The sequence below is a fragment of the Procambarus clarkii genome, chromosome 45 (assembly GCF_040958095.1).
Source record: "Procambarus clarkii isolate CNS0578487 chromosome 45, FALCON_Pclarkii_2.0, whole genome shotgun sequence".
Classification (NCBI taxonomy): Eukaryota; Metazoa; Arthropoda; class Malacostraca; order Decapoda; family Cambaridae; genus Procambarus; species Procambarus clarkii.
Genome location: NC_091194.1, coordinates 36,526,836 through 36,554,107, shown reverse-complemented (window position 1 = coordinate 36,554,107; position 27,272 = coordinate 36,526,836). Strand labels below are relative to the sequence as shown.

At 47.4% G+C, this 27,272-nt stretch overlaps 3 protein-coding genes across 3 annotated transcripts; 1 reads left to right on the top strand and 2 right to left on the bottom strand.

Annotated features, from left to right (window-relative positions):
• The first annotated feature begins 4,400 nt into the window (after positions 1–4,400).
• On the top strand, positions 4,401–4,751 carry LOC138350345 (large ribosomal subunit protein eL29-like). The gene has a single exon (XM_069300971.1). It carries the CDS (start codon positions 4,401–4,403, stop codon positions 4,749–4,751), a length of 351 nt encoding a protein of 116 aa, XP_069157072.1.
• Positions 4,752–11,322: 6,571 nt separating this feature from the next.
• Positions 11,323–11,898, bottom strand: LOC138350344 (keratin-associated protein 10-10-like). The gene has a single exon (XM_069300970.1). The coding sequence runs from the start codon at positions 11,896–11,898 to the stop codon at positions 11,323–11,325; it is 576 nt and encodes a 191-aa protein (XP_069157071.1).
• A 778-nt stretch (positions 11,899–12,676) lies between these two features.
• Positions 12,677–13,279, bottom strand: LOC138350343 (keratin-associated protein 10-8-like). The gene has a single exon (XM_069300969.1). It carries the CDS (start codon positions 13,277–13,279, stop codon positions 12,677–12,679), a length of 603 nt encoding a protein of 200 aa, XP_069157070.1.
• Between the last annotated feature and the right edge of the window lie 13,993 nt (positions 13,280–27,272).

Here is a 27,272-nt window from a genome sequence, read left to right as displayed (position 1 = left end):
CTACACAGGGTGCAGGGCAGGGTGTGGGCACTACACGGGGTGCAGGGGAGGGTATGGGCACTACACAGGGTGCAGGGCAGGGAGTGGGCACTACACAGGGTGCAGGGGAGGGTATGGGCACTACACAGGGTGCAGGGCAGGGTGTGGGCACTACACAGGGTGCAGGGGCGGGTGTGAGCACTACACAGGGTGCAGGGGAGGGTGTGAGCACTACACGGGGTGCTGGGGCGGGTGTGGACACTACACGGGGTGTAGGGGAGGGTGTGGGCACTACACGGGTTGCAGTGGAGGGTGTGGGCACTACACGGGGTGCAGGGGAGGGTGTGGGCACTACACGGGGTGCAGAAGACGTTGAAACCATTGAGACGATAGTGGAAGTTAGATTCAACATATGTGTTAAGTAAATATCTAACATTTATGTTGTATCTACCTTCCACCATCGTCACGATGATAAAGAATATTATTAATGTTTTTTGTATGTGTATTTGTGTGTGTCTGTTGAAGTGTGTGTGTGTGTGTGTGTGTGTGTGTGTGTGTGTACTCACCTAATTGTACTCACCTAATTGTGCTTGCGGGGGTTGAGCTTTGGCTCTTTGGTCCCGCCTCTCAACTGTCAATCAACTGGTGTACAGATTCCTGAGCCTACTGGGCTCTATCATATCTACATTTGAAACTGTGTATGGAGTCAGCCTCCACCACATCACTGCCTAATGCATTCCATTTATTAACTACTCTGACACTGACAAAATTCTTTCTAACGTCTCTGTGGCTCATCTGGGTACTAAGTTTCCACCTGTGTTCCCTTGTTCGTGTCCCACCCGTGCTGAAGAGTTTGTCTTTGTCCACCCTGTCAATTCCCCTGAGAATTTTGTAGGTGGTTATCATGTCTCCCCTTACTCTTCTGATTTCCAGGGATGTGAGGTTCAGCTCCCTTAGCCTTTCCTCGTAGCTCAATCCTCTCAGTTCCGGGACGAGCCTGGTGGCATACCGCTGAATCTTCTCTAACTTTGTCATGTGTTTAACTAGGTATGGACTCCAGGCTGGAGCTGCATACTCCAGGATTGGTCTTACATAAGTGGTATACAGGGTTCTGAAAGATTCCTTACACAAGTTTCTGAAGGCAGTTCTTATGTTGGCCAGTCTAGCATATGCCGCTGATGATATCCTTTTGATGTGGGCCTCTGGAGACAGGTTCGGTGTGATATCAACCCCCAGATCCTTCTCTCTATTTGATTCTTGCAGGATTTCCCCTCCCAGATGATACCTTGTGTTCAGCCTCCTGCTCCCTTCGCCTAATTTCATCACCTTACACTTTCCCGAGTTGAACTTCAGCAGCCATTTTCTAGACCATTCCTCCAGTTTATCCAGGTCATCCTGTAGTCTCTGTCTATCTTCGTCCGTCTTGATTCTTCTCATAATTTTTGCATCATCAGCAAACATCGAGAGGAATGAGTCTATACCCTCTGGAAGATCGTTCACATATATTAGAAACAGGATGGGTCCAAGTTCAGAGCCCTGTGGGACTCCGCTGGTGACATCTCTCAACTCTGATGTCTCCCCCCTCACCGTTACTCGCTGTTTCCTGTTGCTTAAGTACTCCCTTATCCACTGGAGCACCTTCCCTTTTACTCCTGCCTGTTGCTCCAACTTTTTTAACAGCCTTTTATGGGGTACTGTGTCAAAGGCTTTTTGGCAATCCAGGAAAATGCAGTCGGCCCACCCTTCTCTTTCCTGCCTAATTTTCGTTGCCTGGTCATAAAATTCTATTAAACCTGTGAGGCACGATTTACCATCTCTGAACCCATGTTGGTGGTGCGTTACAAAGTTATTTCCCTCCAGATGCTCTACGAGCCTTTTCCTCACGATCTTCTCCAGCACCTTGCATGGTATACAAGTTAAGGAAACTGGCCTGTAATTCAGTGCCTCTTGCCTGTCACCCTTTTTGTATATTGGGACCACGTTAGCTGTCTTCCAACTTTCTGGTAAGTCTCCTGTTTCCAGTGACCTGTTATACACCATAGAGAGTGGCACACTTAGTGCTTCTGCACCTTCCTTTAGTATCCATGGTGAGATTCTGTCAGGCCCAACAGCCTTTGTCACATCCAGCTCCAGCAGACACCTTTTGACCTCATCACTGGTGAGGTCAAATTCCTCCAAGGTTGCTTGGTTTGCCGCCTCCTCATTTAGTGCAGGGGCTTCTCCTTGTTCTATTGTGAAGACCTCCTGGAATCTCTTGTTGAGTTCTTCACACACCTCCTTGTCATTCTCTGTGTATCTGTTCTCCCCTTTCCGCAGCTTCATCACTTGTTCCTTCACTGCTGTTTTCCTCCTGATGTGGCTGTGGAGCAGCTTTGGTTGGGTCTTGGCTTTACTCGCGATGTCATTTTCAAACTGTCTCTCTGCTTCCCTCCTCACTCTGATGTACTCATTTCTGGCCCTCTGGTATCTCTCCCTGCTCTCTGGTGTTCTGTTATTTCTGTAGTTTCTCCATGTTCTTTTACTCAGTTGTTTCGCTACCTTACATTCCTGGTTGAACTATGGGTTTTTCTGTTGTTTTTCGTTTTTCTCCTTTTGGACGGGGATAAACCTGTCTGCAGCTTCCTGGCACTTTTGGGTGACAATATCCATCATGACCTGCACATTCTTGTCTCTAAGTTCTGTTTCCCATGGTATTCCCCTGAGGAAGTTCCTCATCTCGTCATATTTTCCTCTTCGGTAATTCAGTCTTTTCCCCTCCACTCCCATCCTTGGATAGGTTATCCCTACCTCCACCAAGTACTCAAAGGTCAGTACACTGTGGTCACTCATTCCTATGGGGGCTTCAACTGTGTGTGGGCTGTGTGTGTGTGTGTGTGTGCGTGTGTGTGTGTGTGTGTGTGTGTGTGTGTGTGTGTGTGTGTGTGTGTGTGTGTGTTTGTTTGTGTGTGTGTGTGTGTGTGTGTGTGTGTGTGTGTGTGTGTGTGTGTGTGTGTGTGTGTGTGTGTGTGTGTGTGTGTGTGTCTTTTCTGAAGACATTATATTGGGTATGACTGCATGGTTGAGTTCAATGACTCTAGAGCTGGATCTTTTATATATATATATATATTATGGTTTGCATCTAAAAATGAAGATGAAATATCATCCTTCCAAAAGCAATTTTTCTGTTTTAGTACAACATGATGCTGAGAGAATTCGTTTTGTTTACCATCTCAGAGGCAGAAAACAAGTGACTACAGTTTGGCTGAAGGTTCACAATACATAACCTAAAGAGAGACGAAGTGTCCCATGTGGCCAATAGGATCACCACAGGTTACCCGTCTCCTGTGTTTAAAGTTTGCTGAGAGAGTATGTTGCAAGTTGCACCTTGGTGTCCAGATTGGGGGAGTGACATTGTGGCAGGAGACTGTTGATGACTGGCTGGGATTATCTCATGTGCAGTGCCTTGCTCGTGTCCAATTATCTGTCACTGTATCTGTCGATTGCAACACTGAAATAATCACCAGATGCAACAGTAGAAGAGTGGCCGTCGGCGAGGCGCTGCACATCACACTAATTCAGTCAAGTACCAACAGCCAGCTATCACCTTGTTACTGTCTACCGTCTTCAGCACCAACATGGGACGACCAGCATACTGCCCCGCCATCTTTATAACATCGAAGATGATAAACTGCAATGGGCCTAATAGCCAAAGTATCTCTGATACATGGTTTCTGAATCACAAAGTAAGTTTTAAACTCAATAGTTTGCAGGTGAAATATTTGGTTCCATGTTGTTTACTGTATGTGTGTGTGTGTGTGTGTCCACAGTCGTGCCGGTGGCCACCCTCAGCGTCAGCGGGGGAGGAGGAGGAGGGGGCGAGGCCGGTGTTCGTGAGGGCGGCTCTGTCACCTTCACCTGTCACCTCAAGGCCAATCCTAAGGTCTATAACGTCACCTGGTTTCACAACGTAAGTCTCATTAGCAATATGCACAGTAACGAGCCATACTGTCGTTACTGCCCTGGTGAGAGGAGCGTCGAGGTGGGGGGACGGTCAGGGTATCAGACACTGGGTGGTTCAGTAGTCTGATGATGCCTCATGATGTCAGAAAGCTTCAGTCACCCGGACCTTAAAATCTTGGATCACTAAACTTTCTGACGTCACGAAAAAGTATGAGACAAATGAATTGGCCAATTTTTTGTTCACCAATCTCTTCAGCCTTCGATGTCCATCTGGCCAAATGAATAATGAACAATAACTCATGTCATTGTAACATTCAATACTTCAGATTATTGTTAGGCAAGTGTGAGGGATGTTGACTCGCCCTCTCCCACCCCTTGACCTCCAGCTCTAAGATATAATGACCAGAAACACTGAAATATTTATAGAATACAATGACATTACAGGTTACACATAGCGAAATCACAACCCATAACCCACCCGAATGCGTTCGTATCGGCGGCGTATGCGAGGCTGGACTCGCATACGAGTTCAGCCTGAACTGAAGGCATCAGTCGAGCCTGAACTGAAGGCATCAGTCGAGCCTGAACTGAAGGCATCAGTCGAGCCTGAACTGAAGGCATCAGTCAAGCCTGAACTGAAGGCATCAGTCGAGCCTGAACTGAAGGCATCAGTCGAGCCTGAACTGAAGGCATCAGTCCAGCCTGAACTGAAGGCATCAGTCCAGCCTGAACTGAAGGCATCAGTCCAGCCTGAACTGAAGGCATCAGTCCAGCCTGAACTGAAGGCATCAGTCGAGCCTGAACTGAAGGCATCAGTCCAGCCAGGTTTCTGAAGGCATCAGAACTGCCTTCAGAAACCTGTGTAAGGAATCCTTCGGAACCTTGTATACTATATAAGTAAGGCACTACACGGGGTGTGTGTGTGTGTGTACTTACCTAATTGTGCTTGCGGGGGTTGAGCTCTGGCTCTTTGGTCCCGCCTCTCAACCGTCGATCAACAGGTGTACAGGTTCCTGAGCGTATTGGGCTCTATCATATCTACACTTGAAGCTGTGTATGAAGTCAGCCTCCACCACATCACTTCCTAATGCATTCCATTTGTCTACTACTCTGACACTGAAAAAATTCTTTTTAACGTCTCTATGGCTCATTTGGGCACTAAATTTCCACCTGTGTCCCCTAGTGCGTGTGCCCCTTGTGTTAAAAAGTCTGTCTTTATCTACCCAATCAATTCCTTTGAGAATCTTGTATGCGGTGATCATGTCCCCTCTAACTCTTCTGTCTCCCAGTGACGTGAGGTTTAATTCCCGTAGTCTCTCCTCGTAGCTCATACCCTTCAGTTCGGGTACTAGTCTGGTGGCAAACCTTTCAACCTTTTCAAGTTTAGTCTTATGCTTGACTAGATATGGACTCCATGCTGGAGCCGCATACTCCAGGATTGGTCTAACATATGTGGTATATAATGTTCTGAAAGATTCCTTACACAAATTTCTAAAGGCCGTTCTTATATAAGCCAAACTGGCATATGCCGCTGATGTTATCCTCCTGATATGAGCTTCTGGGGACAGGTCTGGCGTGATATCAACCCCCAGGCCTTTCTCTCTCTCTGACTCTTGCAGGATTTCATCTCCCAAATGATACCATGTATCTGGTCTCCTGCTCCCTACACCTATCTTCATTACATTACATTTGCTTGGGTTAAACTCTAACAATCATTTGTTCGACCATTCCTGCAGCTTGTCCAACTCTTCTTGAAGCCTCAAGCTGTCCTCCTCTGTCTTAATCCTTCTCATAATTTTGGCGTCGTCAGCAAACATTGTGAGGAATTAGTCTATACCCTCTGGAGATCATTTACGTATATCAGAAACAGGATAGGTCCAAGCACAGAGCCCTGTGGGACTCCACTGGTGACTTCACGCCAATCTGAGGTCTCACCCCCTCACTGTAACTCTCTGCTTCCTATTGCTTAGGTACTCCCTCATCCACTGGAGCGCCCTACCAGTTACTCCTGCCGGTTTCTCCAACTTATGCATCAGCCTTTTATGGGGTACTGTGTCAAAAGCTTTCCGACAGTCAAAAAAAAATGCAGTCCGCCCATCCTTCTCTTTCTTGCTTAATCTTTATCACCTGATCGTAGAATTCAAATAAGCCTGTAAGGCAAGATTTACCCTCCCTGAACCCATGCTGATGGGTTGTCACGAAGTCCCTTCCCTCCAGATGTGTTACTAGGTTTTTTCTCACGATCTTCTCCATCAACTTGCATGGTATACAAGTTAAGAACACTGGCCTGTAGTTCAGTGCCTCGTGTCTGTCACCCTTTTTGTATATTGTGACTACATTAGCCGTCTTCCATATTTCTGGTAGGTCTCCCGTTTCCAGTGACCTACTATACACAATGGAGAGTGGCAAACAAAGTGCTCCTGCACACTCTTTCAATACCCATGGTGAGATTCCGTCCGGCCCAACAACCTTGGGGGTAAAGGGAAGGCTGAGGTGGGTGAGGAAGAGGGGGGGGGGGGGTTTGGGGAGTGGTGGAGAGGGGAAGACTTAGGTGGGGTGGAGGGGCTTAGGGGGGCAGGGGAGAACGGAGGGATTGTGGGTGGGAGAGACGGGAGGGCATGTGGGAGAAGGGAGGGCTTGGGGGATGGGGGAGAAGGGAGATCCTGGGTGGGGGGGAGGAGTGAGTGGGAGGAGGGGGGTGAGTGGGGGGAGTGTTCATTAGGTGGGTACTTAATGAGGGTGGCTGACAGGGGTTGGTGTGTGTGTGTGTGTGTGTGTGTGTGTGTGTGTGTGTGTGTGTGTGTGTGTGTGTGTGTGTGTGTGTGTGTGTGTGTGTGTGTGTGTGTGTGTGTGTGTTTTTGAACTTGTAAATATTTGCGCATGTATGTTTGCACATGTAGCGATTAGAACACTTACACGTACTCCAACCCAATTGGCTACACACATCGACACACGTTAAACTAAAATTATATTTGCAAAACCCAAAACCTGGACCCGGATTCACAAAGCCCTTACGCAAATAGTTACGAACGTGTACATCTTGACTATCTTTGACGGCTTTGGTTACATATATTGAACAATTTACTAGCCTGAAAATTTCGCAATCAACATTTGCTACTGTTATAAACAGCCTCCTGGTGCTTCGGAGCTCATTAACTGTTCAATAATTGTAAACACAGCCGCCAATTTTGAGAAAAGATGGACAGGTTCGTAAAGGCTTGCGTAACTACTTCGTAAATCTGGCCCGAGGTCACTAATTTTGAGAAGTTAAACGAATATTTCTCTCTCTGGGTGCAGGGGCGACCGCTGCGACGGGCGGAGTGGGGGCCGCAGGCGACCAACACCACCCTGCGCCTCCACAACGTGACGGCCGACATGCGTGGCTTGTACACCTGCCTCGGTAGTAACCAGGAGGGTGACGGCCAGAGCAACGCTCTCAACCTCAACGTCCAGTGTGAGTGTTCATCCTCTTTTTCTCCTTTAATATATTATTAACATTATACATACATATATATATATATATATATATATATATATATATATATATATATATATATATATATATATATATATATGACAATGTCAGACCACGGAGGAAAAATGAAACAGGAATTTCCTTAAGTACTTTCGTATATTAAATACATCTTCAGAAGGTCTGAAGATCTGACCTTCTGAAGATGTATTTAATATACGAAAGTACTTAAGGAAATTCCTGTTTCATTTTTCCTCCGTGGTCTGACATTGTCACATTCTTAATCACGTGTTTATTTTCGTGATATACACACACACACACACACACATATATATATATATATATATATATATATATATATATATATATATATATATATATATATATATATATATATATATATATTAGTATATTTTGGTAGCAGTCTTTCTTGTAAACATATATTATTAAATATGAACGAAAAAGTAATATTAATATTAATAATTCTAACACGAATTTTCTCAATATTTCTTATGTTTCTTTTCATTGTCGATGGTAATTGAAAAATCAGTTCTCCAAAATTAATTTTTATTTCTAATCTGACGCGACACTTGAACGCGTTTCGTAATAACTTATTACATTTTCAAAGACTTTAGTTTACACACACACAACTATAACCTGCAAACACTAAACAGAGTCCTACTATGCTATAATTTAAATGGCTTTCATTTTATATACCTGCATTTGGGTGAGGTGATATGTTACAACAGTTTTGGATGAGGTGAAAACACAAGACAGAACACGAAACAATGGGTATGATATTGGGTACGTTTTAAAGGGAAGAATGGAAGTAACTGAAAAGGGCTTATTGGCCCATATTTCTTGATGCTTCTATATTGGTGCGAAGTCTTGAAGTGGGTAGAATATAGTCGTGCATTAATTGACTATTGATTGCTGGTGTTGACTTTTTGATGTGTAGTGCCTCGCAGGTATCAAGCCGCCTGCTATCGCTGTATCTATCGATTATTTATGTGTTGTTTGTTAAGACTTCTCTGGTGATGGTCTGGTTGTGGGAAGAGATTATATGTTTCTTAATGGAGCCCTGTTGCTTATGCATCGTTAATCGCCTGGAAAGAGATGTTGTTGTCTTGCCTATATACTGAGTTCTTTGAGGCTTACAGTCCCCAGGTGGGCATTTGAAGCCATAGACGACGTTGGTCTCTTTTAAAGCGTTCTGCTTTGTGTCTGGGGAGTTTCTCATGAGTAGGTTGGCCGTTTTTTTGGTTTTATTGTAAATCGTCAATTGTATCTTCTGATTTTTATCTGTAGGGATAACGTTCCTATTAACAATATCTTTCAGGACCCTTTCCTCCGTTTTATGAGCTGTGGAAAAGAAGTTCCTGTAAAATAGTCTAATAGGGGGTATAGGTGTTGTGTTAGTTGTCTCTTCAGAGGATGCATGGCGTTCCACCTTCCTTCTTATGATGTCTTCAACAAAACCATTGGAGAAGCCGTTGTTGACTAGGACCTGCCTTACCCTACAGAGTTCTTCACCGACTTGCTTCCATCTTGAGTTGTGGCTGAGAGCACGGTCGACATAAGCGTTAACAACACTCCTCTTGTACCTGTCTGGGCAGTCACTGTTGGCAATGAGGCACATTCCTCTTTTTGTTTCCTTAGTGTAGACTGCAGTGTGGAAACCTCCGCTCCTTTCCATGACTGTTACATCTAGAAAGGGCAGCTTCCCATCCTTCTCCATCTCGTAAGTAAAATGCAACACAAAATTCCGCTCACATGCCTCCTTCAGCTCCTGCAGATGTCTAACATCAGGTACCTGTGTAAAAATGTCGTCAACATACCTGCAGCATATGGCCGGTTATAAGTTCATGTTGACTAAGACCTTTTGTTAGATGGTACCCATGTAGAAGTTTGCAAACAGGACACCTAGGGGAGAACCCATGGCGACCCCATCTACTTGCTTATACATGTGCCCATCCGGGCTCAAGAAGGGTGCCTCTTTAATACATGCTTGGAGTAGTTTCCTTAGAATGTTTTCTGGTATGTCAAGAGGAGTGCAGGCCGGATCACGATACACTCTGTCGGCTATCATCCCGATTGTTTCATCCACAGGTACATTGGTAAACAGCGATTCTACGTCCAACGAGGCTCTTATCCCTGTTGCCCGTGTTCTCCGCAGTAAGTCAACAAATTCCTTTGGGGACTTCAGGCTGAAGGTTCAAGGAACAAAAGGAGTCAGCAAGCCGTTGAGTCGCTTCGCCTGTCTGTACGTGGGTGTGGGTATCTGGCTGATGATTGGCCGAAGTGGGTATCTGGCTGATGATTGGCCGAAGTGGGTTTCCAGGCTTGTGTGTCTTGACATTTCCATACGCGTATCCAGGTTTGTATTCCCCAATGATCTTTGGCAGGTGGAGTCTGGATTTCTTGGCGGTCACAGTTTCGATATATTTGTTGACCTTTGCTTTCAATTCGGCTGTAGTGTCCTTCATTACCCTTTGGAATTTAGTTTGGTCAGAGAGTATGAGGTTTATTTTCGCCAGATATTCGTCTTTTTTAAGAATGACATATATTGGCAACTTGTCACATCTCCTTGTTCTCACGAAGGCTCTTAGCTGCCGCTTTGAGCTCGGGGGACAGTATGGTGCTTCTGTAGTTGCCTCGATTCTTTCCTCCTTCTGCAATAAGTTCTGCTTGTAAGGTGTCTTTGGTGGTGACCTTTTTTTGTGTCTCGTGGTCGAATATGTCGTCCAACAGGATTTCCAACTCCACTTTCCGGGCCATCTCACTCGGTCTGGACATAACGTGACAGTTTATACCCAGATTTAGGAGAGTGACTTCATCCTCAGTGAGGTTGATTCCAGCAAGGTCCAGGAAGCCGTCTCTTGGTCGTGGAATTGCCATAGGTCCTCCATATAATGTTGTTAGTTTCTTGATAATCCTTGTTTCAGTGCTGAGGTGATGTCGGTCTGTGAGGATGTCGAGGTGTTGCTCGATACGAGTACGGAAGTTTTCGTCGATGTTGCTGTTTCTCCATTGGTTTGTAGCATGAAGTAGTTGCATTTTGTTGTCTTTGATTTCATTTTCAGCTTTGTGTATCTGATTTCGAATCAGATCTTGGCGATATTTTATCGCGAAAGCTAGATTCCTTGCTGCTGGGTCGGGCGTTTTAATATCAGTATATTTTGGTAGCAGTCTTTCTTGTAAACATATATTATTAAATATGACCAAAAGAGTAAGATTAATAATTCTAACACGAATTTTCTAAATATTTCTTATGTTTCTTTTCACTGTCGATGATAATTGAAAAATCAATTCTCCAAAATTAATTTTTATTTCTAGTCTGACTCGACACTTGAACGCGTTTCGTAATAACTTATTAAATTTTCAAAGACTTTAGTTTACACACACACAACTATAACCTGTAAACACTAAACAGAGTCCTACTGTGCAATAATTTATATGGCTTTCATTTTATATCCCTGCATTTGGGTGAGGTGATATGTTACAACAGTTTTGGATGAGGTGAAAACACAAGACAGAACACGAAACAATGGGTATGATATTGGGTAAGTTTTAAAGGAAAGAATGGAAGTAACTGCAAAGGGCCTATTGGCCCATATTTCTTGATTTTTCTATATTGGTGCGGAGTCTTGAAGTGGGTCCATTAAGAAGTCCACTAAGGAACAAATAATCTCTTCCCACAACCAGACCATCACCAGAGAATTCTTAACTAAAAACACAGAAATCATCGACAGATACAGCGATAGCAGGCGGCTTGACATCTGCGAGGCACTACACATCAAAAAGTCAACACCAGCAATCAACAGCCAATTAATGCACAGCTATATTCCACCCACTTCAATACTCCGCACCAATATAGAAGCATCAAGAAATATGGGCTAATAGGCCCTTTGCAGTTACTTCTATTCTTCCCTTTAAAACTTACGCAGTATCATACGACACATGGAGGGTGTCGACACATGGGCGTCGACACATGGAGGGTGTCGACACATGGAGGGCGTCGACACATGGGATCGTCGACACATGGAGGGTGTCGACACATGAAGCGGCGACGACACATGGAGGGCGTCGAGACATGGAGGGTGTCGACACATGGAGGACGTCGACACATGGTGGGGTGTCGACACACAGAGGGCGTCGACACATGGAGGAGTGTCGACACATGGAGGGCGTTGACACATGGAGGGCGTCGACACATGTAGGGCGTCGACACATGGAGGGTGTCGACACATAGAGGGCGTCAACATATAGAGGGGTTCGACACAGGGAGAGGTGTCTACACATGTAGGGCATCGACACATGGAGGGCGTCGAAATATAGAGTGCGTTGACACATGGAGAACGTCTACACATAGAAGGCGTCGACACATGGAGGGTGTCGACACATAGAGAACGTCGACACATAGAGGGCGTGGACACATCGAGAGGTGTCGACACATGGAGAGGGTCGGCACATGGAGGGTGTCGACACATATAGGGGTATCGACACATGGAGAGCGTCAACACATGGAGGGTGTCGACACATGGAGGGTGTCAACGCCCTTCATGTGTCGACGCATGGAGGGTGTCGACACATGGAGGGCGTCAACACATGGAGGGGGTCGGCATATGGAGGGCATCGACACATGGAGGACGTCGACACATAGAGGACGTCGACACATGGAAAACGTCGACACATTGAGGGCGTCGACACATGTAGGTGTGTCGACACATGGAGGGCGTCGACGCATGGAGGGTGTCGACACATGGATTGTGTCGACACATTGAGGGCGTTAACACACGGACGGCGTCGACACATGTAGGGTGTCGACACATGGAGAGAGTCGACACTTAGAGGGCGTTGACAGATGGAGAGCGTCGACAGATGGAGGACATCAACACCTCGAGGACGTCGACACATGGATGGTGTCGACACATGGAGAGCATCGACACATAGTGGTCGTCGACACATGGAGGGCGTCGACACATGGAGGGCGTCGACACATGGAGGGCGTCGACACATGGAGGGCGTTTGAAACATGGAGGGGTGTCGACACATGGTGAGCGTCGACACATGAAGGATGTTGACACATGGAGAGCGTCGACATATGGAGGAATGTCGGCACATTGAGAGCGTCGACACATGGAAGGTGTCGACATATGGAGGGCTCGACACATGGATGGTGTCGACACATGGAAGGCGTCGACACATGTAGGGCGTCGACACGTAGAGGACGTCGACACATGGAGAACGTCGACACATGGAAGACCTCGACATATGGATGGCGTCTTAACATGGGGAGCGTCGAAACATGGAGGGCGTCGACACATGGAGGGCGTCGAAACATGGAGGACGTTGACACATAGAGGGCGTCGACACATGGAGGGTGTCGACACAAGGAGGGCGTGGACGCAAGGAGGGCGTCGATACGTAGAGGGCGTCGACACATGAAGGGCGACGACACAAGGAGGCCGTCGACACATGAATGGCGTCGACACATGGAGGACGTCGACACATGGAGGGTGTCGACAGATGGAGGGCGTCGACACATAGAGGGCGTCGACACACGTAGGGTGACGATACATGGCTGGCGTCGACACATAGAGGACGTCGACACATTGAGGACGTCGACACATGAATGGTGTCGACACATGGAGGGTATCGACACATGGAGGGCATCAACACATAGAGGGCGTCGACACATGGAGGACGTCGACACATAGAGCGCGTAGACACATGGAGGGCGTCGACACATGGAGAGCGTCGACACATGAAGAGCGTCGACACATGGAGGGTGTAGACACATGGAGGGTGTAGACACATGGAGGGGTATCGACACATGGAGGGCGTCGAAACATGGAGGGTGTCGACACATAGAGGGCGTCGACACATGGAGGGCGTCGACACATGGAGGGCGTTGACACATGGAGGGTGTCGAAACATGGAGGGTGTCGACACATAGAGGGCGTCGACACATGGAGGGCGTCGACACATGGAGGGTGTCGACACATAGAGGGCGTCGACACATGGAGGGGTGTCGACACATGGAGAGCGTCAACACATGGAGGGTGTCGACACATAGAGGGCGTCGACACATGGAGGGTGTCGACACATAGAGGGCGTCGACACATGGAGGGGTGTCGACACATGGAGAGCGTCAACACATGGAGGGTGTCGACAAATGGAGGGTGTCAACGCCCTTCATGTGTCGACGCATGGAGGGTGTCGACACATGGAGGGCGTCGACACATGGAGGGCGTCGGCATATGGAAGGCATCGACACATGGAGGGCGTCGACACATAGAGGACGTGGACACATGGAGAACGTCGACACATTGAGGGCGTCGACACACGTAGGTGTGTCGACACATGGAGGGCGTCGACGCATGGAGGGTGTCGACACATGGAGAGCGTCGTCACATTGAGGGCGTTGACACACGGAGGGCGTCGACACATGTAGGGTGTCGACACATGGAGAGAGTCGACACATAGAGGGCGTTGACACATGGAGAGCGTCGACACATGGAGGACATCAACACCTCGAGGACGTCGACACATGGATGGTGTCGACACATGGAGAGCATCGACACATGGAGGTCGTCGACACATGGAGGGCGTCGACACATGGAGGGCATCGAAACATGGAGGGTATCGACACGTTCAGGACGTCGACACATAGAGGGCGTTTGAAACATGGAGGGGTGTCGATACATGGTGAGCGTCGACACATGGAGGATGTTGACACATGGAGAGCGTCGACATATGGAGGAATGTCGACACATTGAGAGCGTCGACACATGGAAGGTGTCGACATATGGAGGGCTCGACACATGGATGGTGTCGACACATGGATGGCGTCGACACATGTAGGGCGTCGACACGTAGAGGACGTCGACACATACAGAACGTCGACACATGGAGGACCTCGACATATGGATGGCGTCTTCACATGGGGAGCGTCGAAACATGGAGGGCGTCGACACATGGAGGATGTTGACACATAAAGGGCGTCGACACATGGAGAGGTGTCGACACATGGAGGGCGTCGACACATGGAGGGTGTTGACACATAGAGGGTGTCGACACATGAAGGGCGTCGACACATGGTGGGTGTCGACACATGGAAGGTGTCGACACATGGAGGGCGTCGACACATGGAGGGCGTCGACACATGGAGGGTGTCGACACATGGAGGGTGTCGACACATGGAGGGCGTCGACACATGGAGAGGTGTCGACACATGGAGGGCGTCGACACATGGAGGGTGTCGACACATAGAGGGTGTCGACACATGAAGGGCGTCGACACATGGAGGGTGTCGACACATGGAGGGCGTCGACCAATGGAGGGCGTCGACACATAGAGGGCGTCGACATATGGAGGGCGTCGACACATGGAGGGTGTCGACATATGGAAGGCATAGACACATGGAGGGTATCGACACATTCAGGACGTCGACACATGGAGGACATTGACACATTGAGGGCGTCGACACATGGAGGGGTGTCGGCACATGGTGCGCGTCGACATATGGAGGGATGTCGACACATAGAGAGCGTCGACGCATGGTAGGTGTGGATCCATGGAGGGCGTCGACACATGGAGGACGTCGACACATGGAGAGCGTCAACACATGGAGGACGTCGACACATGGAGGAGGTCGACATATGGAGGGCGTCGACACATGGAGAGCGTCGAAACATGGAGGGCGTCGACACATGGAGGACGTCGACACATGGGGGGCGTCGACACATGGAGGACGTCGACACATAGAGGGTTTCGACACATGGAGAGGTGTCGACACATGGAGGGCGTCGACACATGGAGGGTGTCGACACATGGAGGGTGTCGATATATGGAGGGCGTCGGCACATGGAGGGGGTCGACACATAGAGGACGTCGACACATGGATGACGTCGACACATGGAGAGGTGTCGACATATGGAGGGCGTCGACACATGAAGAGCGTCGAAACATGGAGGGCGTCGACACATGGAGGACGTCGACACATGGAGAGCGTCGACACATGGAGGACGTTGACACATAGAGGGCGTCGACACATGGAGAGAGGTCGACACATGGAGGACGTTGACACATAGAGGGCGTCGACACATGGAGGGAGTCGACACATGGAGGACATCGACACATGGAGGGCGTCGACACATGGAGGACGTTGACACATAGAGGGCGTCGACACATGGAGAGGTGTCGACACATGGAGGGCGTCGACACATGGAGGGTGTCGACACATGGAGGGGGTCGACACAAGGTGGGCGTCTACACATTTAGGGGGTCGACACGTGGAGGGTGTCGACACATGGAGTGTGTCGACACATGGAGGGCGTCGACACGTGGAGGGCGTCGAAGCTAACAACATTCCCCTCAAGAAGTCACGACGCCCTTGAAGTACCTTGCACTCTGCAACATGTATTTCTATATGACTTTGTTGCAAGAAAATGGTCTCGTATATGAGTGTATGACCGCAGCTCAGACGGCCAGCAGTGCCTGGCCCACTTGGCATGGTCTCTAGTGCACTGGAGCGGTGGGGACGGCCCGCCCAGGCACACTATATGCCGCCATTATACCACAAGTTATCCCCGCGGCCCCACTCTTTCCCAGGACACTCTCCCTGACCCAGGTGTATCTGGGGGAGAGTACCTGTAGTGCTGGTACGGCTCTACAGGTACATGCCTCCATCCCTCTCCCGCAGCTATAGAGCGGTCCATTAGAGGAGCGTTTAGTGGCGCGTGTGGGTCAGTGGTGGTGGTGGTGGGAGCGCCTCGGGCGAGTCATGGGAGGCTGTGCTGGTAGAGGAGGTGGGAGGCAGCTGGTGTGGGGGTGTAGTTGTGGGGGGAAATGTAGCACAACTCTCAAGCTCATTACGGCTCTCTTTATTGACTAGTACTTGGTCGTTACGGCCGGAGAGCTCTAAGTTACGCTCGGGGAGTTCTACGTTACTGCCGGGGAGCTCTATGTTACGCCCAGGGAGCTCTATGTTACGGCCGGGGAGCTCTAAGCTACCCTCAGAGAGTTCTAAATTACCCTCGGGGAGCTCCAAGTAATGCCTGAGGAGCTCTAAGTTTCCCCCAGGGCGCTCTAGGTTACGCCTGGGGAGCTCTAAGTTAAACCGCAGGAGCTCTATGTTATTTCCGGGGAGCTCTATGTTATGGCCGGGGAGCTCTAAGTTACCCCTGAGGAGCTCTAAGTTACTCCCAATGTACTCTAAGTTACGCCCTGGGAGCTCTAAGTTACGCCCCAGGAGCTCTAACTTATCCCCGGGAGCTCAAAATTACCCCAGGGAGCTCTAAGTTACGCCCCGGGAGCTGTAAGTTATTCCAAGGGAGCTCTAAGTTACGCCCAGGGAACTCTAAATTACACACTGGAAGCTTTAAGTTACCCCCGGGGAGCTCTAAGTATCTCCAGGGACCTCTCAGTTTCACACGGGGAGCTGTAAGTTACACCCGGGGAGTTCTAAGTTACCCTTGGGAGCTCTTAAGTTACGCCCGGGGAGCTCTAAGTTCCGCCCAGGGAGCTCTAGGTTACGCCTGAGAGCTCTAAGTTACCTCCTGGGAGCTCTAAGCTGCGCCCGGGGAGCTCTAAGTTAAGCCCGGGGAGCTCTAAGTTACGCCTGGGAAGCTCTAAATTACCCCCCGAAGAACTCTAAGTTTCCCACGGCGCGCTCAATGTTACCCCCCATCCCGGGAGCTCCAAGTTACGGCCAGGAAGATCTAAATTCCACCCAGGGAGCTCTAAGTAACGCCCGAGGAGCTCTAAGTTACGCCTGGGGAGCTCTAAGTTACCCCTGGGGAGCTCTAGGTCACAGCAAGGAAGATCTAAGTTACCCACAGGAGCTCTAAATTATGGCCAGGGAGCTCTATGTTTCGGCCGGGGAGCTCTAAGTTACCCTCGGAGAGTTGTAAGTTACCCCCGGGGAGCTCTTAGGTACACCCGGGGAACTCTAAATTTCCCACCCAGGGAGCTTTAAGTTAACCCCGGAGAGCTCTAAGTTACCCACCCTGGGGAGATCTAAGTTATGCCCGGGGAGCTCTAAGTTACGCCCAGGGAGCTCTATGTTTCGGCTAAGGAGATCTATGTTACCCTCGGGGAGCTCTAAGTTACCCCCAGGGCGCCCTAGGTTACGCCTGGGAGCTCTAAGTTACGCCGCGGGAGCTCTACGTTACCTCCGGGAGCTCTATGTTACGTCCGGGGAGCTCTAAGCTACGCCCGGGAAGCTCTAAGTTACGCCCGGAAGCTCTAAGTTACGCCCGAGGAGCTTTCAGTTACCCCCCAGGGCGCTCTAATTTACGCCTGGGGAACTCTAAGTTACCCCCCGGAGCTCTATATTTCTCCCAAAGGAGCTCTAAGTTACCCACGGGGGCGCTCTAATTTACGCCCCGGGAGCTCTAGGTTACCCCAGGGAAGCTCTAAGTTACCCTCCCTCCCCGAAGAGCTCTGGGTTACTCCCGGGGAGCTCTATGTTAACCCCGGAGAGCTCTAAGTTACGCCCTGGGAGCTCTAAGTTACCCTCGGGGAGCTCTAAATTACGCCCTGGGAGCTCTAAGGTAACCCCGGAGAGCTCTAGGTTACACCCAGGGAGCTCTAAGTTACCCATAGGGAGCTCTAACTTACGCGCGAGAGCTCTACGTTCCGCTCGGCGAGCTCTAAGTTACCTACAGTGCGTTCAAAGTTACGCCCGGGGAGCTCTAAGTTACCCTCGGGGAGTTATAAGTTGCCCACGGGAAACTCTAAGTTACTCCTGGAAGCTCTAAGTTTCCCCCGGGAGCTCTAAGTTGCGTCCAGGGAGCTTCAAGTTATTCCCAGGGAGCTCTAAGTTACGCCCGGAAGCTCTAAGTTACGCCCGAGGAGCTTTCAGTTACCCCCCGGGGCGCTCTAATTTACGCCTGGGGAACTCTACGTTACCCCCTGGAGCTCTATATTTCTCCCAAAGGAGCTCTAAGTTACCCACGGGGCACTCTAATTTACGCCCCGGGAGCTCTAGGTTACCCCAGGGAAGCTCTAAGTTACCCTCCCTCCCCGAAGAGCTCTGGGGTACTCCCGGTGAGCTCTATGTTAACCCCGGAGAGCTCTAAGTTACGCCCTGGGAGCTCCAAGTTAACCCCGGGGAGCTCTAAGTTACACCCAGGGAGCTCTAAGTTACCCATAGGGAGCTCTAACTTACGCCCGGGAGCTCAATGTGCCGCTCGGCGAGCTCTAAGTTACCTACAGTGCGCTCAAAGTTACGCCCGGGGAGCTCAAAGTTACCCACGGGGAGTTATAAGTTGCCCACGGGAAACTCTAGGTTACTCCTGGGAGCTCTAAGTTACCTCCGGGAGCTCTAAGTTGCGCCCAGGGAGCTTCAAGTTATTTCCAGGGAGCTCAAAGTTACGCCCAGGGAGCTCTAAGTTACCCCCATGGCGATCTAATTTACGCCTGGGGAGCTCTAAGTTACCCCCAGGGTAGCTCCAAGTTACGCCCCGGGAGCTCTAGTTTATCCCAGGAAAGCTCTAAGTTACAACTGGGGAGCTCTAAGTTATGCCTGGGGAGCTCTAAATTACGTCCGAGGAGCTCTACGTTACACCCCGAGGAGCTCTAAGTTACCCCTAAAGAGCTCTAACTTACACAAGGGTACTCTATGTAACCCCCCGGGAAGCTCAAAGTTACCCACGGGAAGCTCTAACTTACCCCCGGGAGCTCTAAGTTACCCCTGGGGAGCTCTAAGTTACACCCCGGGAGCTCTAAGTTACGCTCGGGAAGTTCTACGTTTCACCCAGGAAGCTCTAAGTTACGCCCGGGGAGCTCCTAGTTACCCCCCGGGGGATCTCTATGTTACTCCCAAGGGAGCTCTAAGTTACCCACGGGGGCGCTCTATGTTACGCCCGGGGAGCTCTAAGTCCCCCCCCCCCCCGAGGAGCTCTGGATTACTCCCAGGGAGTTCTAAGTTAACCTCGGAGAGCTCTAAGTTACGCCTGGGGGCTCTAAGTTGCCCTCGGGGAGGTCTAAGTTACGCCCAGGGAGCTCTAAGTTAACCCCGGGAGCTCTAAGTTACGCCCAGGGGGCTCTAAGTTACCCTCAGGGAGCTCTAAGTTACCCCCAGGGAGCTCTAAGTTACCCCAAAGGGAGTTCTAAATTAACCCTAGGGAGCTGTAAGTTACGCCCGGGGAGCTCTAAGTTACGCCCGGGGAGCTCTAAGTCACCCTCAGGGAGCTCTAAGTTACGCCCAGGGGGCTCTAAGTCACCCCCAGGGAGCTCTAAGTTACCCCCGGGGAACTCTAAGTTACCCCACAGGGAGCTCTCTGTTACACACAGGGAGCTCTAAAATACGCCCGTGGAGCTCCTAGTTACCCCCCGGGGGATCTCTATGTTACTCCCAAGGGAGCTCTAAGTTTCCCACGGGGGCGCTCTATGTTACGCCCGGGGAGCTCTAAGTTACCCACGGGGGCGCTCTATGTTACGCCCGGGGAGCTCTAAGTTCCCCCCCCCCCCGAGGAGCTCTGGCTTACTCCCAGGGAGTTCTAAGTTAACCCCGGGAGCTCTAAGTTACGCCCAGGGGGCTCTAAGTTACTTTCAGGGAGCTCTAAGTTACCCCCAGGGAGCTCTAAGTTACCCCAAAGGGAGTTCTAAATTAACCCTAGGGAGCTCTAAGTTACGCCCGGGAGCTCTAAGTCACCCTCAGGGAGCTCTAAGTTATGCCCGGGGGGCTCTAAGTTACCCCCAGGGAGCTCTAAGTTACCCTCAGGGAGCTCTAAGTTACCCCCGGGGATCTCTAAGTTACCCCACAGGGAGCTCTCTGTTACACACAAGGAGCTCTAAAATACACCCGTGGAGCTCTAAGTTACCCTCGGGGAACTCAAATTTACACAAGGGGAAGCCTTAAGTTACCCAAGAAGCGCTCTAAGTTATCTCCCCAAGAGAGCTCTGAGTTACCCACGGGGCGTTCTAAGTTACGCCCGGGGAGCTCTAAGTTACCCTCCCGTGCGCTCTAAGTTAAGCCTGGGGAACTGTAAGTTACGCCCGGGGAGCTCTGAGTTACCCCTGGGGAGCTCTAAGTTACGCCTGGTGAGCTCTAAGTTACCCCCGGGAGCTCTAATTTACCTTTCGGGAGCTCTAACTTACGCCCGAAGAGCTCTAAGTTACCCCCAGGAGCTCTAAGTTACCCCTGGGAGCTCTACGTTACCCCTGGGGGAGCTCTAAGTTACGCCCGGGGAGCCCTAGGTTACGCCCGGGACGCTCTATGTTACCCCCCGGCAACCCGTTCTCACACAAGACAGCACATATATGACTTAATGCTTAAAGTCAATATGTTGAATATGAATTAGTAAATATGTGATATATTCCCAGTTACTTTTTTTACCAAGGCCCAAACTCTTCCTCACGTACCAATTTACGTGTCACAGTACCCGTCCGTCAACATAGATAGCAGAATATTTGTGATTGGTTCAATTATAAGGAAAATTGTAGTTTTCAGGTCCCACATGGGTTGTGAAATTTACCTACTGTTGTCCATGCTCTTATAATATTACAGATCAGCTATATCCTATTGAAGGCTCGTAGTTTTGTTTTGAGAAATATTAGTTGTTCTTAGTAAATTATAATAAGCACTATAAATTATTACATAGAATAACAGTGCTTCACCAATCAATATTATATACCATAGTTTGGCTTTAAAAATCTTTAAAGAATGTTTTGTAGGAACGCTAACAGAAAACGATGTTACATTTGAATGTCTATGGGGTAAACTACTGCAAACAGGACGGTATTGTGTCTACTATACCAATTATAGCTAGGATGGGTATATTGTCACCTACCGCCTGTTAGGTGGGAAAGGGGTCCAATACCACCCACAGGATGGGTATGAGGGTCACATCCACCCACAGGATGAGTATGGGGATCACATCCACCCACAGGAAGGGTATGGGGTCCAATACCACCCACAGGATGAGTATGGCGTCCACTACAACCCACAGGATGGGTATGGGGCTCCAACCACCCATAGAATGGGTATGGGGCTCCAACCACAAATAAAATGGGTATAGGGTCCAATAATACCCACTGGATGTTTAAGGCGTCCATTGCCGCGCGTCGAGCTCGAAAACCGCAGCATTCATCTCAGAACCATGCCTATTTCACACAGATTCCTTAATAAACGTAAGAGTTTTATATGTCACAAGAAAGATAGAAATATAAGCTTCATTCTAAATACCTTACCATGGGCATATTTAAATTTAAAGCGAAGATACGTGTACTTTTATAATAGCCGAGCTTTAACCCCGGACAGATTGATCGACCGAGCAACTCTCTCTCAGAACAATGTTTATTTCACGTGAATTCGTTAATAAACATATATGTTTTATATGTCTCAAGAAAGGCAGACATATAAGCTTCACTTTAAACACTTTACCATAGACATATTTAAAGTTCTAATGAAGATACATGTATTTTAAAAATTACGGAGCTCCCACCCCGTACAGACTGAACGACAGAGCAACTATCTCTCAGATCAATGTTTATTTCACGTAAATTCGTTAATAAACACAAATGTTTTATATGTCTTAAGCAAGATAGAAATAAGAGCTTCATTTTAAATACATTACAATAGACATATTTATAGCTCAAGTGAAGATACATATGTTTTTATAGTGGCGCTCAGTAGCTTGTCGGGCATGGAGTGCAGACGCCTACGCACTTGCCGATATATTGTATAATTATCAAAGATACGCTAATAAAGCCTAAAATCTTATATGCCTCCAGAAAGACCGAGATATGAACATTATTATGATTTCACCAAATGAAATATATCATGTTCGAGAACAAAGATATATCAATTTTAAATTAAGTTTCGACTCTTGCTCGGGCGAGAGAGAGGGAGCGACTCTCGCCCCATCTATTGGAGATTCTGTCCACTAAAGACCCAAAGCTACTCAAACCCTCCTAGCATTGTTTAAGTAATGAAGTAATATGGTATATTTACTATAATGTGGGTGCTGAATGCAGAACATGAGAAAACATATATTTACTCCAAACTAATATAATTTCATTATGAAATAAGTAAATAAGTAGCATCAAAGGAAGTCGACGGTCCAAGCGTCAATGTTGTGGAACGACTTATCCAAGATATATCGTTGTTTGGAAAGTGTTTGTTGGCATATCCAGTTGTCGCACTTCTCTGCACAAATTATCACAAATTTAAATTATAATGTTAACAAGTAGAATACGTATTTTTAATAAAATCTAACATAGCTAGCCAGAAAACATTTAACATTTATTAAAAAAATATATGTTTGGAAGTTAAATCGACTTCATAGGACAATAGTGTTGTTATATATACTCGTTATTCGTTGACATGCGTTCGCTACTTAAACTACCATGTACTGTACTTATGTGAAATCTCCCATGTCTCTTCGCTCATCTCACCGAACCCTACAGGCTCTGTGATATATTGCTTAATTAATTGAGATTCACAAATAAAGCTTATAATTGTATATGTTATCAAAAAGGCAGAGCTTATTTTAGTTCATTTATTATGCACCCCATACCCATCCTATGGGCGATAGTGGAGTGTTACAGAGGCGCATAATGGGCTCAGGGACTGAGCCCCACAATTCATATAGCCAAGGAAGTTATAATCTTGATAAGCTAGTTACAAAAGTCAATGCACATTGTCACATCAACAATGGGCTCGAGACCGACCACAAGTACAGTTTATAATTTAAGCAACTGACATATATGGAGGGCTAGTGTCACAATTGATATGTTTATCCTACACATAACCCCCTCTCCCCCATCCAATGGGCAGCGGTGGATAGGTTACAATCAAGTCGTTTTTTGCGTTTTATTCAGAGATTAGATCTTATTGGGTGAGGAAAGATATTCATATTTTAAAGAAGGCTTCTTGGCTGATGCTCTCCATTGATGGAAAATATACAACCTTTTGAAAATCAATGTTAGTTTGATCTAATATTGTAATTAACGCAGTTACCTGATGTTATTCTTCACCTATATCTTTTTCTGGTTAATCCCTATTTACATTATGCAGTTCAGGCTTCGTCGCCAGACTATAGTTTTTAGTTTAGCTAATTTATCACATAATGGGTTCAGGGACTGAACACACAATTTATTTATCTAAGCAAGTTACAATCTTGAGGAGCTAGCCACAAAATTCATAACACATCGTCACATCAACAACATGGGTTCGAGATCGACCACAAGTACAGTTTCTAAATTAAGCAAATGCCATAAGTGGAGAGCTAGTGTCACAATTGATATGTTTGTCCTGCACATTTCCACAGTGGTTTGCTTGGGTTCATTTAATTATCTTAGATATCATTGAAGAGAACCTCCTAGGTACTATACTGTATATATGCTGGTAAGAAGTATAATTATCCTGAGAAATCGTGTAAATTATGTTGTACGAGTGCTTCCAGTTAAGTAACATAGTTCATTTGTGTGCGCGTGCTTGAAGAGGAAATGTTATCCCCCCCCCACCCCCCATTGTAAATATTTGTGGGTTTCAGACCATACGGCCACGGCTTACCCTCGCCGCGGTCGAGGGTAAGAACACCGGATGTATACCCAGTATTACAAGTAAACATTAGCAATAACAATTATGGAAAGTTCCTTCACCTATACATAGACAAGAGACTGAACTTCAGCACCCACATACAACACATAAGGGGATGCTCTGAGAGAGAGAGAGAGAGAGAGAGAGAGAGAGAGAGAGAGAGAGAGAGAGAGAGGGAGAGAGGGAGAGAGAGAGAGAGGGAGAGAGAGAGGGAGAGAGAGAGAGAGAGAGAGAGAGAGAGAGAGAGAGAGAGAGAGAGAGAGAGAGAGAGAGAGAGAGAGAGAGAGAGGGAGAGAGGGAGAGAGGGAGAGAGAGGGAGAGAGAGAGAGAGAGAGAGAGAGAGAGAGAGAGAGAGAGAGAGGGAGAGAGAGAGAGAGAGAGAGAGAGAGAGAGAGAGAGAGAGAGAGAGAGAGAGAGAGAGAGAGAGAGAGAGAGAGAGAGAGAGAGAGAGAGAGAGAGAGAGAGAGAGAGAGAGAGAGAGAGGAGAGAGAGAGAGAGAGGGAGAGTAAAATTATCCACTGAGGTCTGATTAAGTCCTTTTGGGGACCTTAATCATTAGGACGTCCAATGATTAACGCAAAGTGAAGCGTATTCAGATGGTATATTGACAACATTCAGCATATCTCATAATGACCTAGTAGTACTTGGTGCACAAATACCTTTTCCATAGGAATCGCAAAACATAATTAAACACAACTGTACCGTACAGTGTTATATATTTATTTCAGTTTGAACAATTTTTAACATTAACATTCCAACATTCATTTTAGCAAGTTCTCTCATAATGACGTGTGGGTTAGCAATGTCAAAGGCTGACTTAAGATCTAGGAAAGTGGTATATGACCTATCAGTATGCAGGGTGAGGAATGTGGTAATACAGTGATGTACACTCTTTCCATGCATAAAGCCATATATCTCGGGAGACAACATATTATTAATTTTGTAAAGGAGACGGTTGAGAACCATCTTCTCAAGACACTTATAGAGACAACTAGTGAGGGAGATTGGGCATAAAGCACTCGGCTGGTGAGGTTTAGGAATGGGAATAATAACACTGTTGGTCCATGACTTAGGAAGCACCCCAGTTACATAGCTCATATTATACAATTGAAGAAAGGTATTCCTTGGAACTAGCAGAAGCATAAGCAGTATGCCGTAAGGAACTCCATCCTCCCCGGGTGATGTAGCTTTGCCTTTATGTAGAGCAGAATCTAGTTTGTATTCAGTAAAAAGCATGTCACAGTCATCCTCTTGATGAAGCATGAAGTCAAGGAACCTTGCCCTATCAGTATATCTATCATTTAATTCATTCTGTGAGGGTAGAGGAAGACTGTCAAAGCTGGAAGTCGTGGCCCAAGCATCAACAAGATCATTTGCTCTGTGCAGAGGATTAGGGTACGAGATCTCTGCAGCATTTTTCCCTTTGATCTTGTTGATATCCTTCCATGCCCGACTTAGTGGCGTGTGAGAATTGAGACCACGGACAAAAGTTTCCCAGTCTGTCTGCCTCAGCTCCACCATACGTTCCCTGGCCTTAGCCAGAGCCGCTTGAAAGAGCCGAAGCATTTCAGCAGTGCGGGTCCTTCTACAAGCTAGTCCAATTATTCTGGCAGTGCGTTTTAGTGCATGCAATTTAGAATCATTATAATAAGCATTAGTGCTATGACCAGTGTAATTTGGGTTACGTGGCCTGGACGATGAATCAAGTGATTCTATAAACTGCTCGATAGTACCTGTGAGCTCATTGTTAAAATCTTCAACTGATGAAGGCTCAGATGAACTGCACCAATCTGACACATGAGCAACAAGATTGTCTCGTTGATCGATGGGCACAGCCAGCCTCTTCCGCTTGAACACTCCACCAGGGAGGATAGAGCTTCCAATGCTTACAGTGGCTAATATGGCCAGATGATCAGACGCCATAACTGGCACTATTGACGAGGCGCACACGGTGTGGGAGACGTTGACACCGAGACATAGATCAAGAATACCTCCGTAGATATGCGTTGGTTCAAGGTCACCCACAATCTGTGCATCATCGTGGTTACCTAATAGTGACACCAGTTGGTTGCCGTTACGATTACTGAACTGCGAATTACCAATATTCCTATGCCTAGCGTTATAATCACCTTTAATGATGGTAGGCTCAGTCTGAATACAGATAGGAAGGTCAGCATAATTAAAGTTACAAGGAGTTGATTATTTAGTATAGTTGTTTTTCTCTTTAACTGGATGATAGAGGGGGAGTCTTTAACGTGATTGGGAATACATACATACATACATACATACACACATGCATACATACATACATACATACATACATACACACATGCATACATACATACATACATACATACATGCATACATACATACATACATACATACATACATACATACATACATACATACATACATACATACATACATACATGCATGCATACATACATACATACATATATACATACATACATACATACATGCATACATACATACATACATACATACATACATACATACATACATACATACATACATACATACATACATACACGTCCAGTCAGCATATAGCTATTTCGGGACAAAATCCAATACAGTTTATATTGGTGAGACGCCACTGTGATGAGGAGTTTAAATATCACAGGAACTGTTGGTTAATGTGTGACATAAGTGAGGTTAGATGAGGCATCTACAAGCATCAGCTGGAGGCTGATGGAGTGTTGTGGAGGCTGGTGGTACTATGTCCAGATGTTGGAGGGTGGATTTGACTCTCCCACCCTCCCTCCCCCTCCCCCCCCACATTGACCGCAGTACGTCTAAGGTTACTTTTCACTCTCGCTTACCAAGGGTATAACCCCCGCCCCCCCCAACACACACACATGCATCAGATTCTTAACTTACAATATTTATTATTTACCAATTTATGTTACTACACTGACTCTCAATTTCACAATATTGTATAAACTTTGATGAATCGCTCGTCTATGGGTCATCCAATAATGTTAGCAGACTTCTAGATGTTACCACTGCTAGGTTTAGGCTCGGCTACAAGTACCTCTGGAAGTTTGTAACATCTGATGATCTAGATTTGACTAAATGTAAACTCTGTCAGCAGAACTATTCGCATACTTTGAGTCATTATATAATGGAATGTGAAAAATAGCGGAATTTAAAGATAACAACATCAATAGTGTCCATGAAATGTGTAAGTACTTCATTCATAATGATGTGCTGCCCGAAATCTTAGCGAAGTATCCAAAATTTGCTTACTGTAGGTAATGCATGCACATGACTGTAAAGCTGCCGCCCAGTTGGGTGGGTGTGGAGCAC

Coding starts and splice junctions, on each gene's coding strand:
- LOC138350345 (XM_069300971.1), top strand. CDS start 4,401: ATGCGTTCGTATCGGCGGCGTATGCGAGGCTGGACTCGCATACGAGTT.
- LOC138350344 (XM_069300970.1), bottom strand. CDS start 11,898: ATGTGTCGATACCCCTATATGTGTCGACACCCTCCATGTGCCGACCCT.
- LOC138350343 (XM_069300969.1), bottom strand. CDS start 13,279: ATGTGTCGACGCCCTCTATGTGTCGACACCCTCCATGTTTCGACGCCC.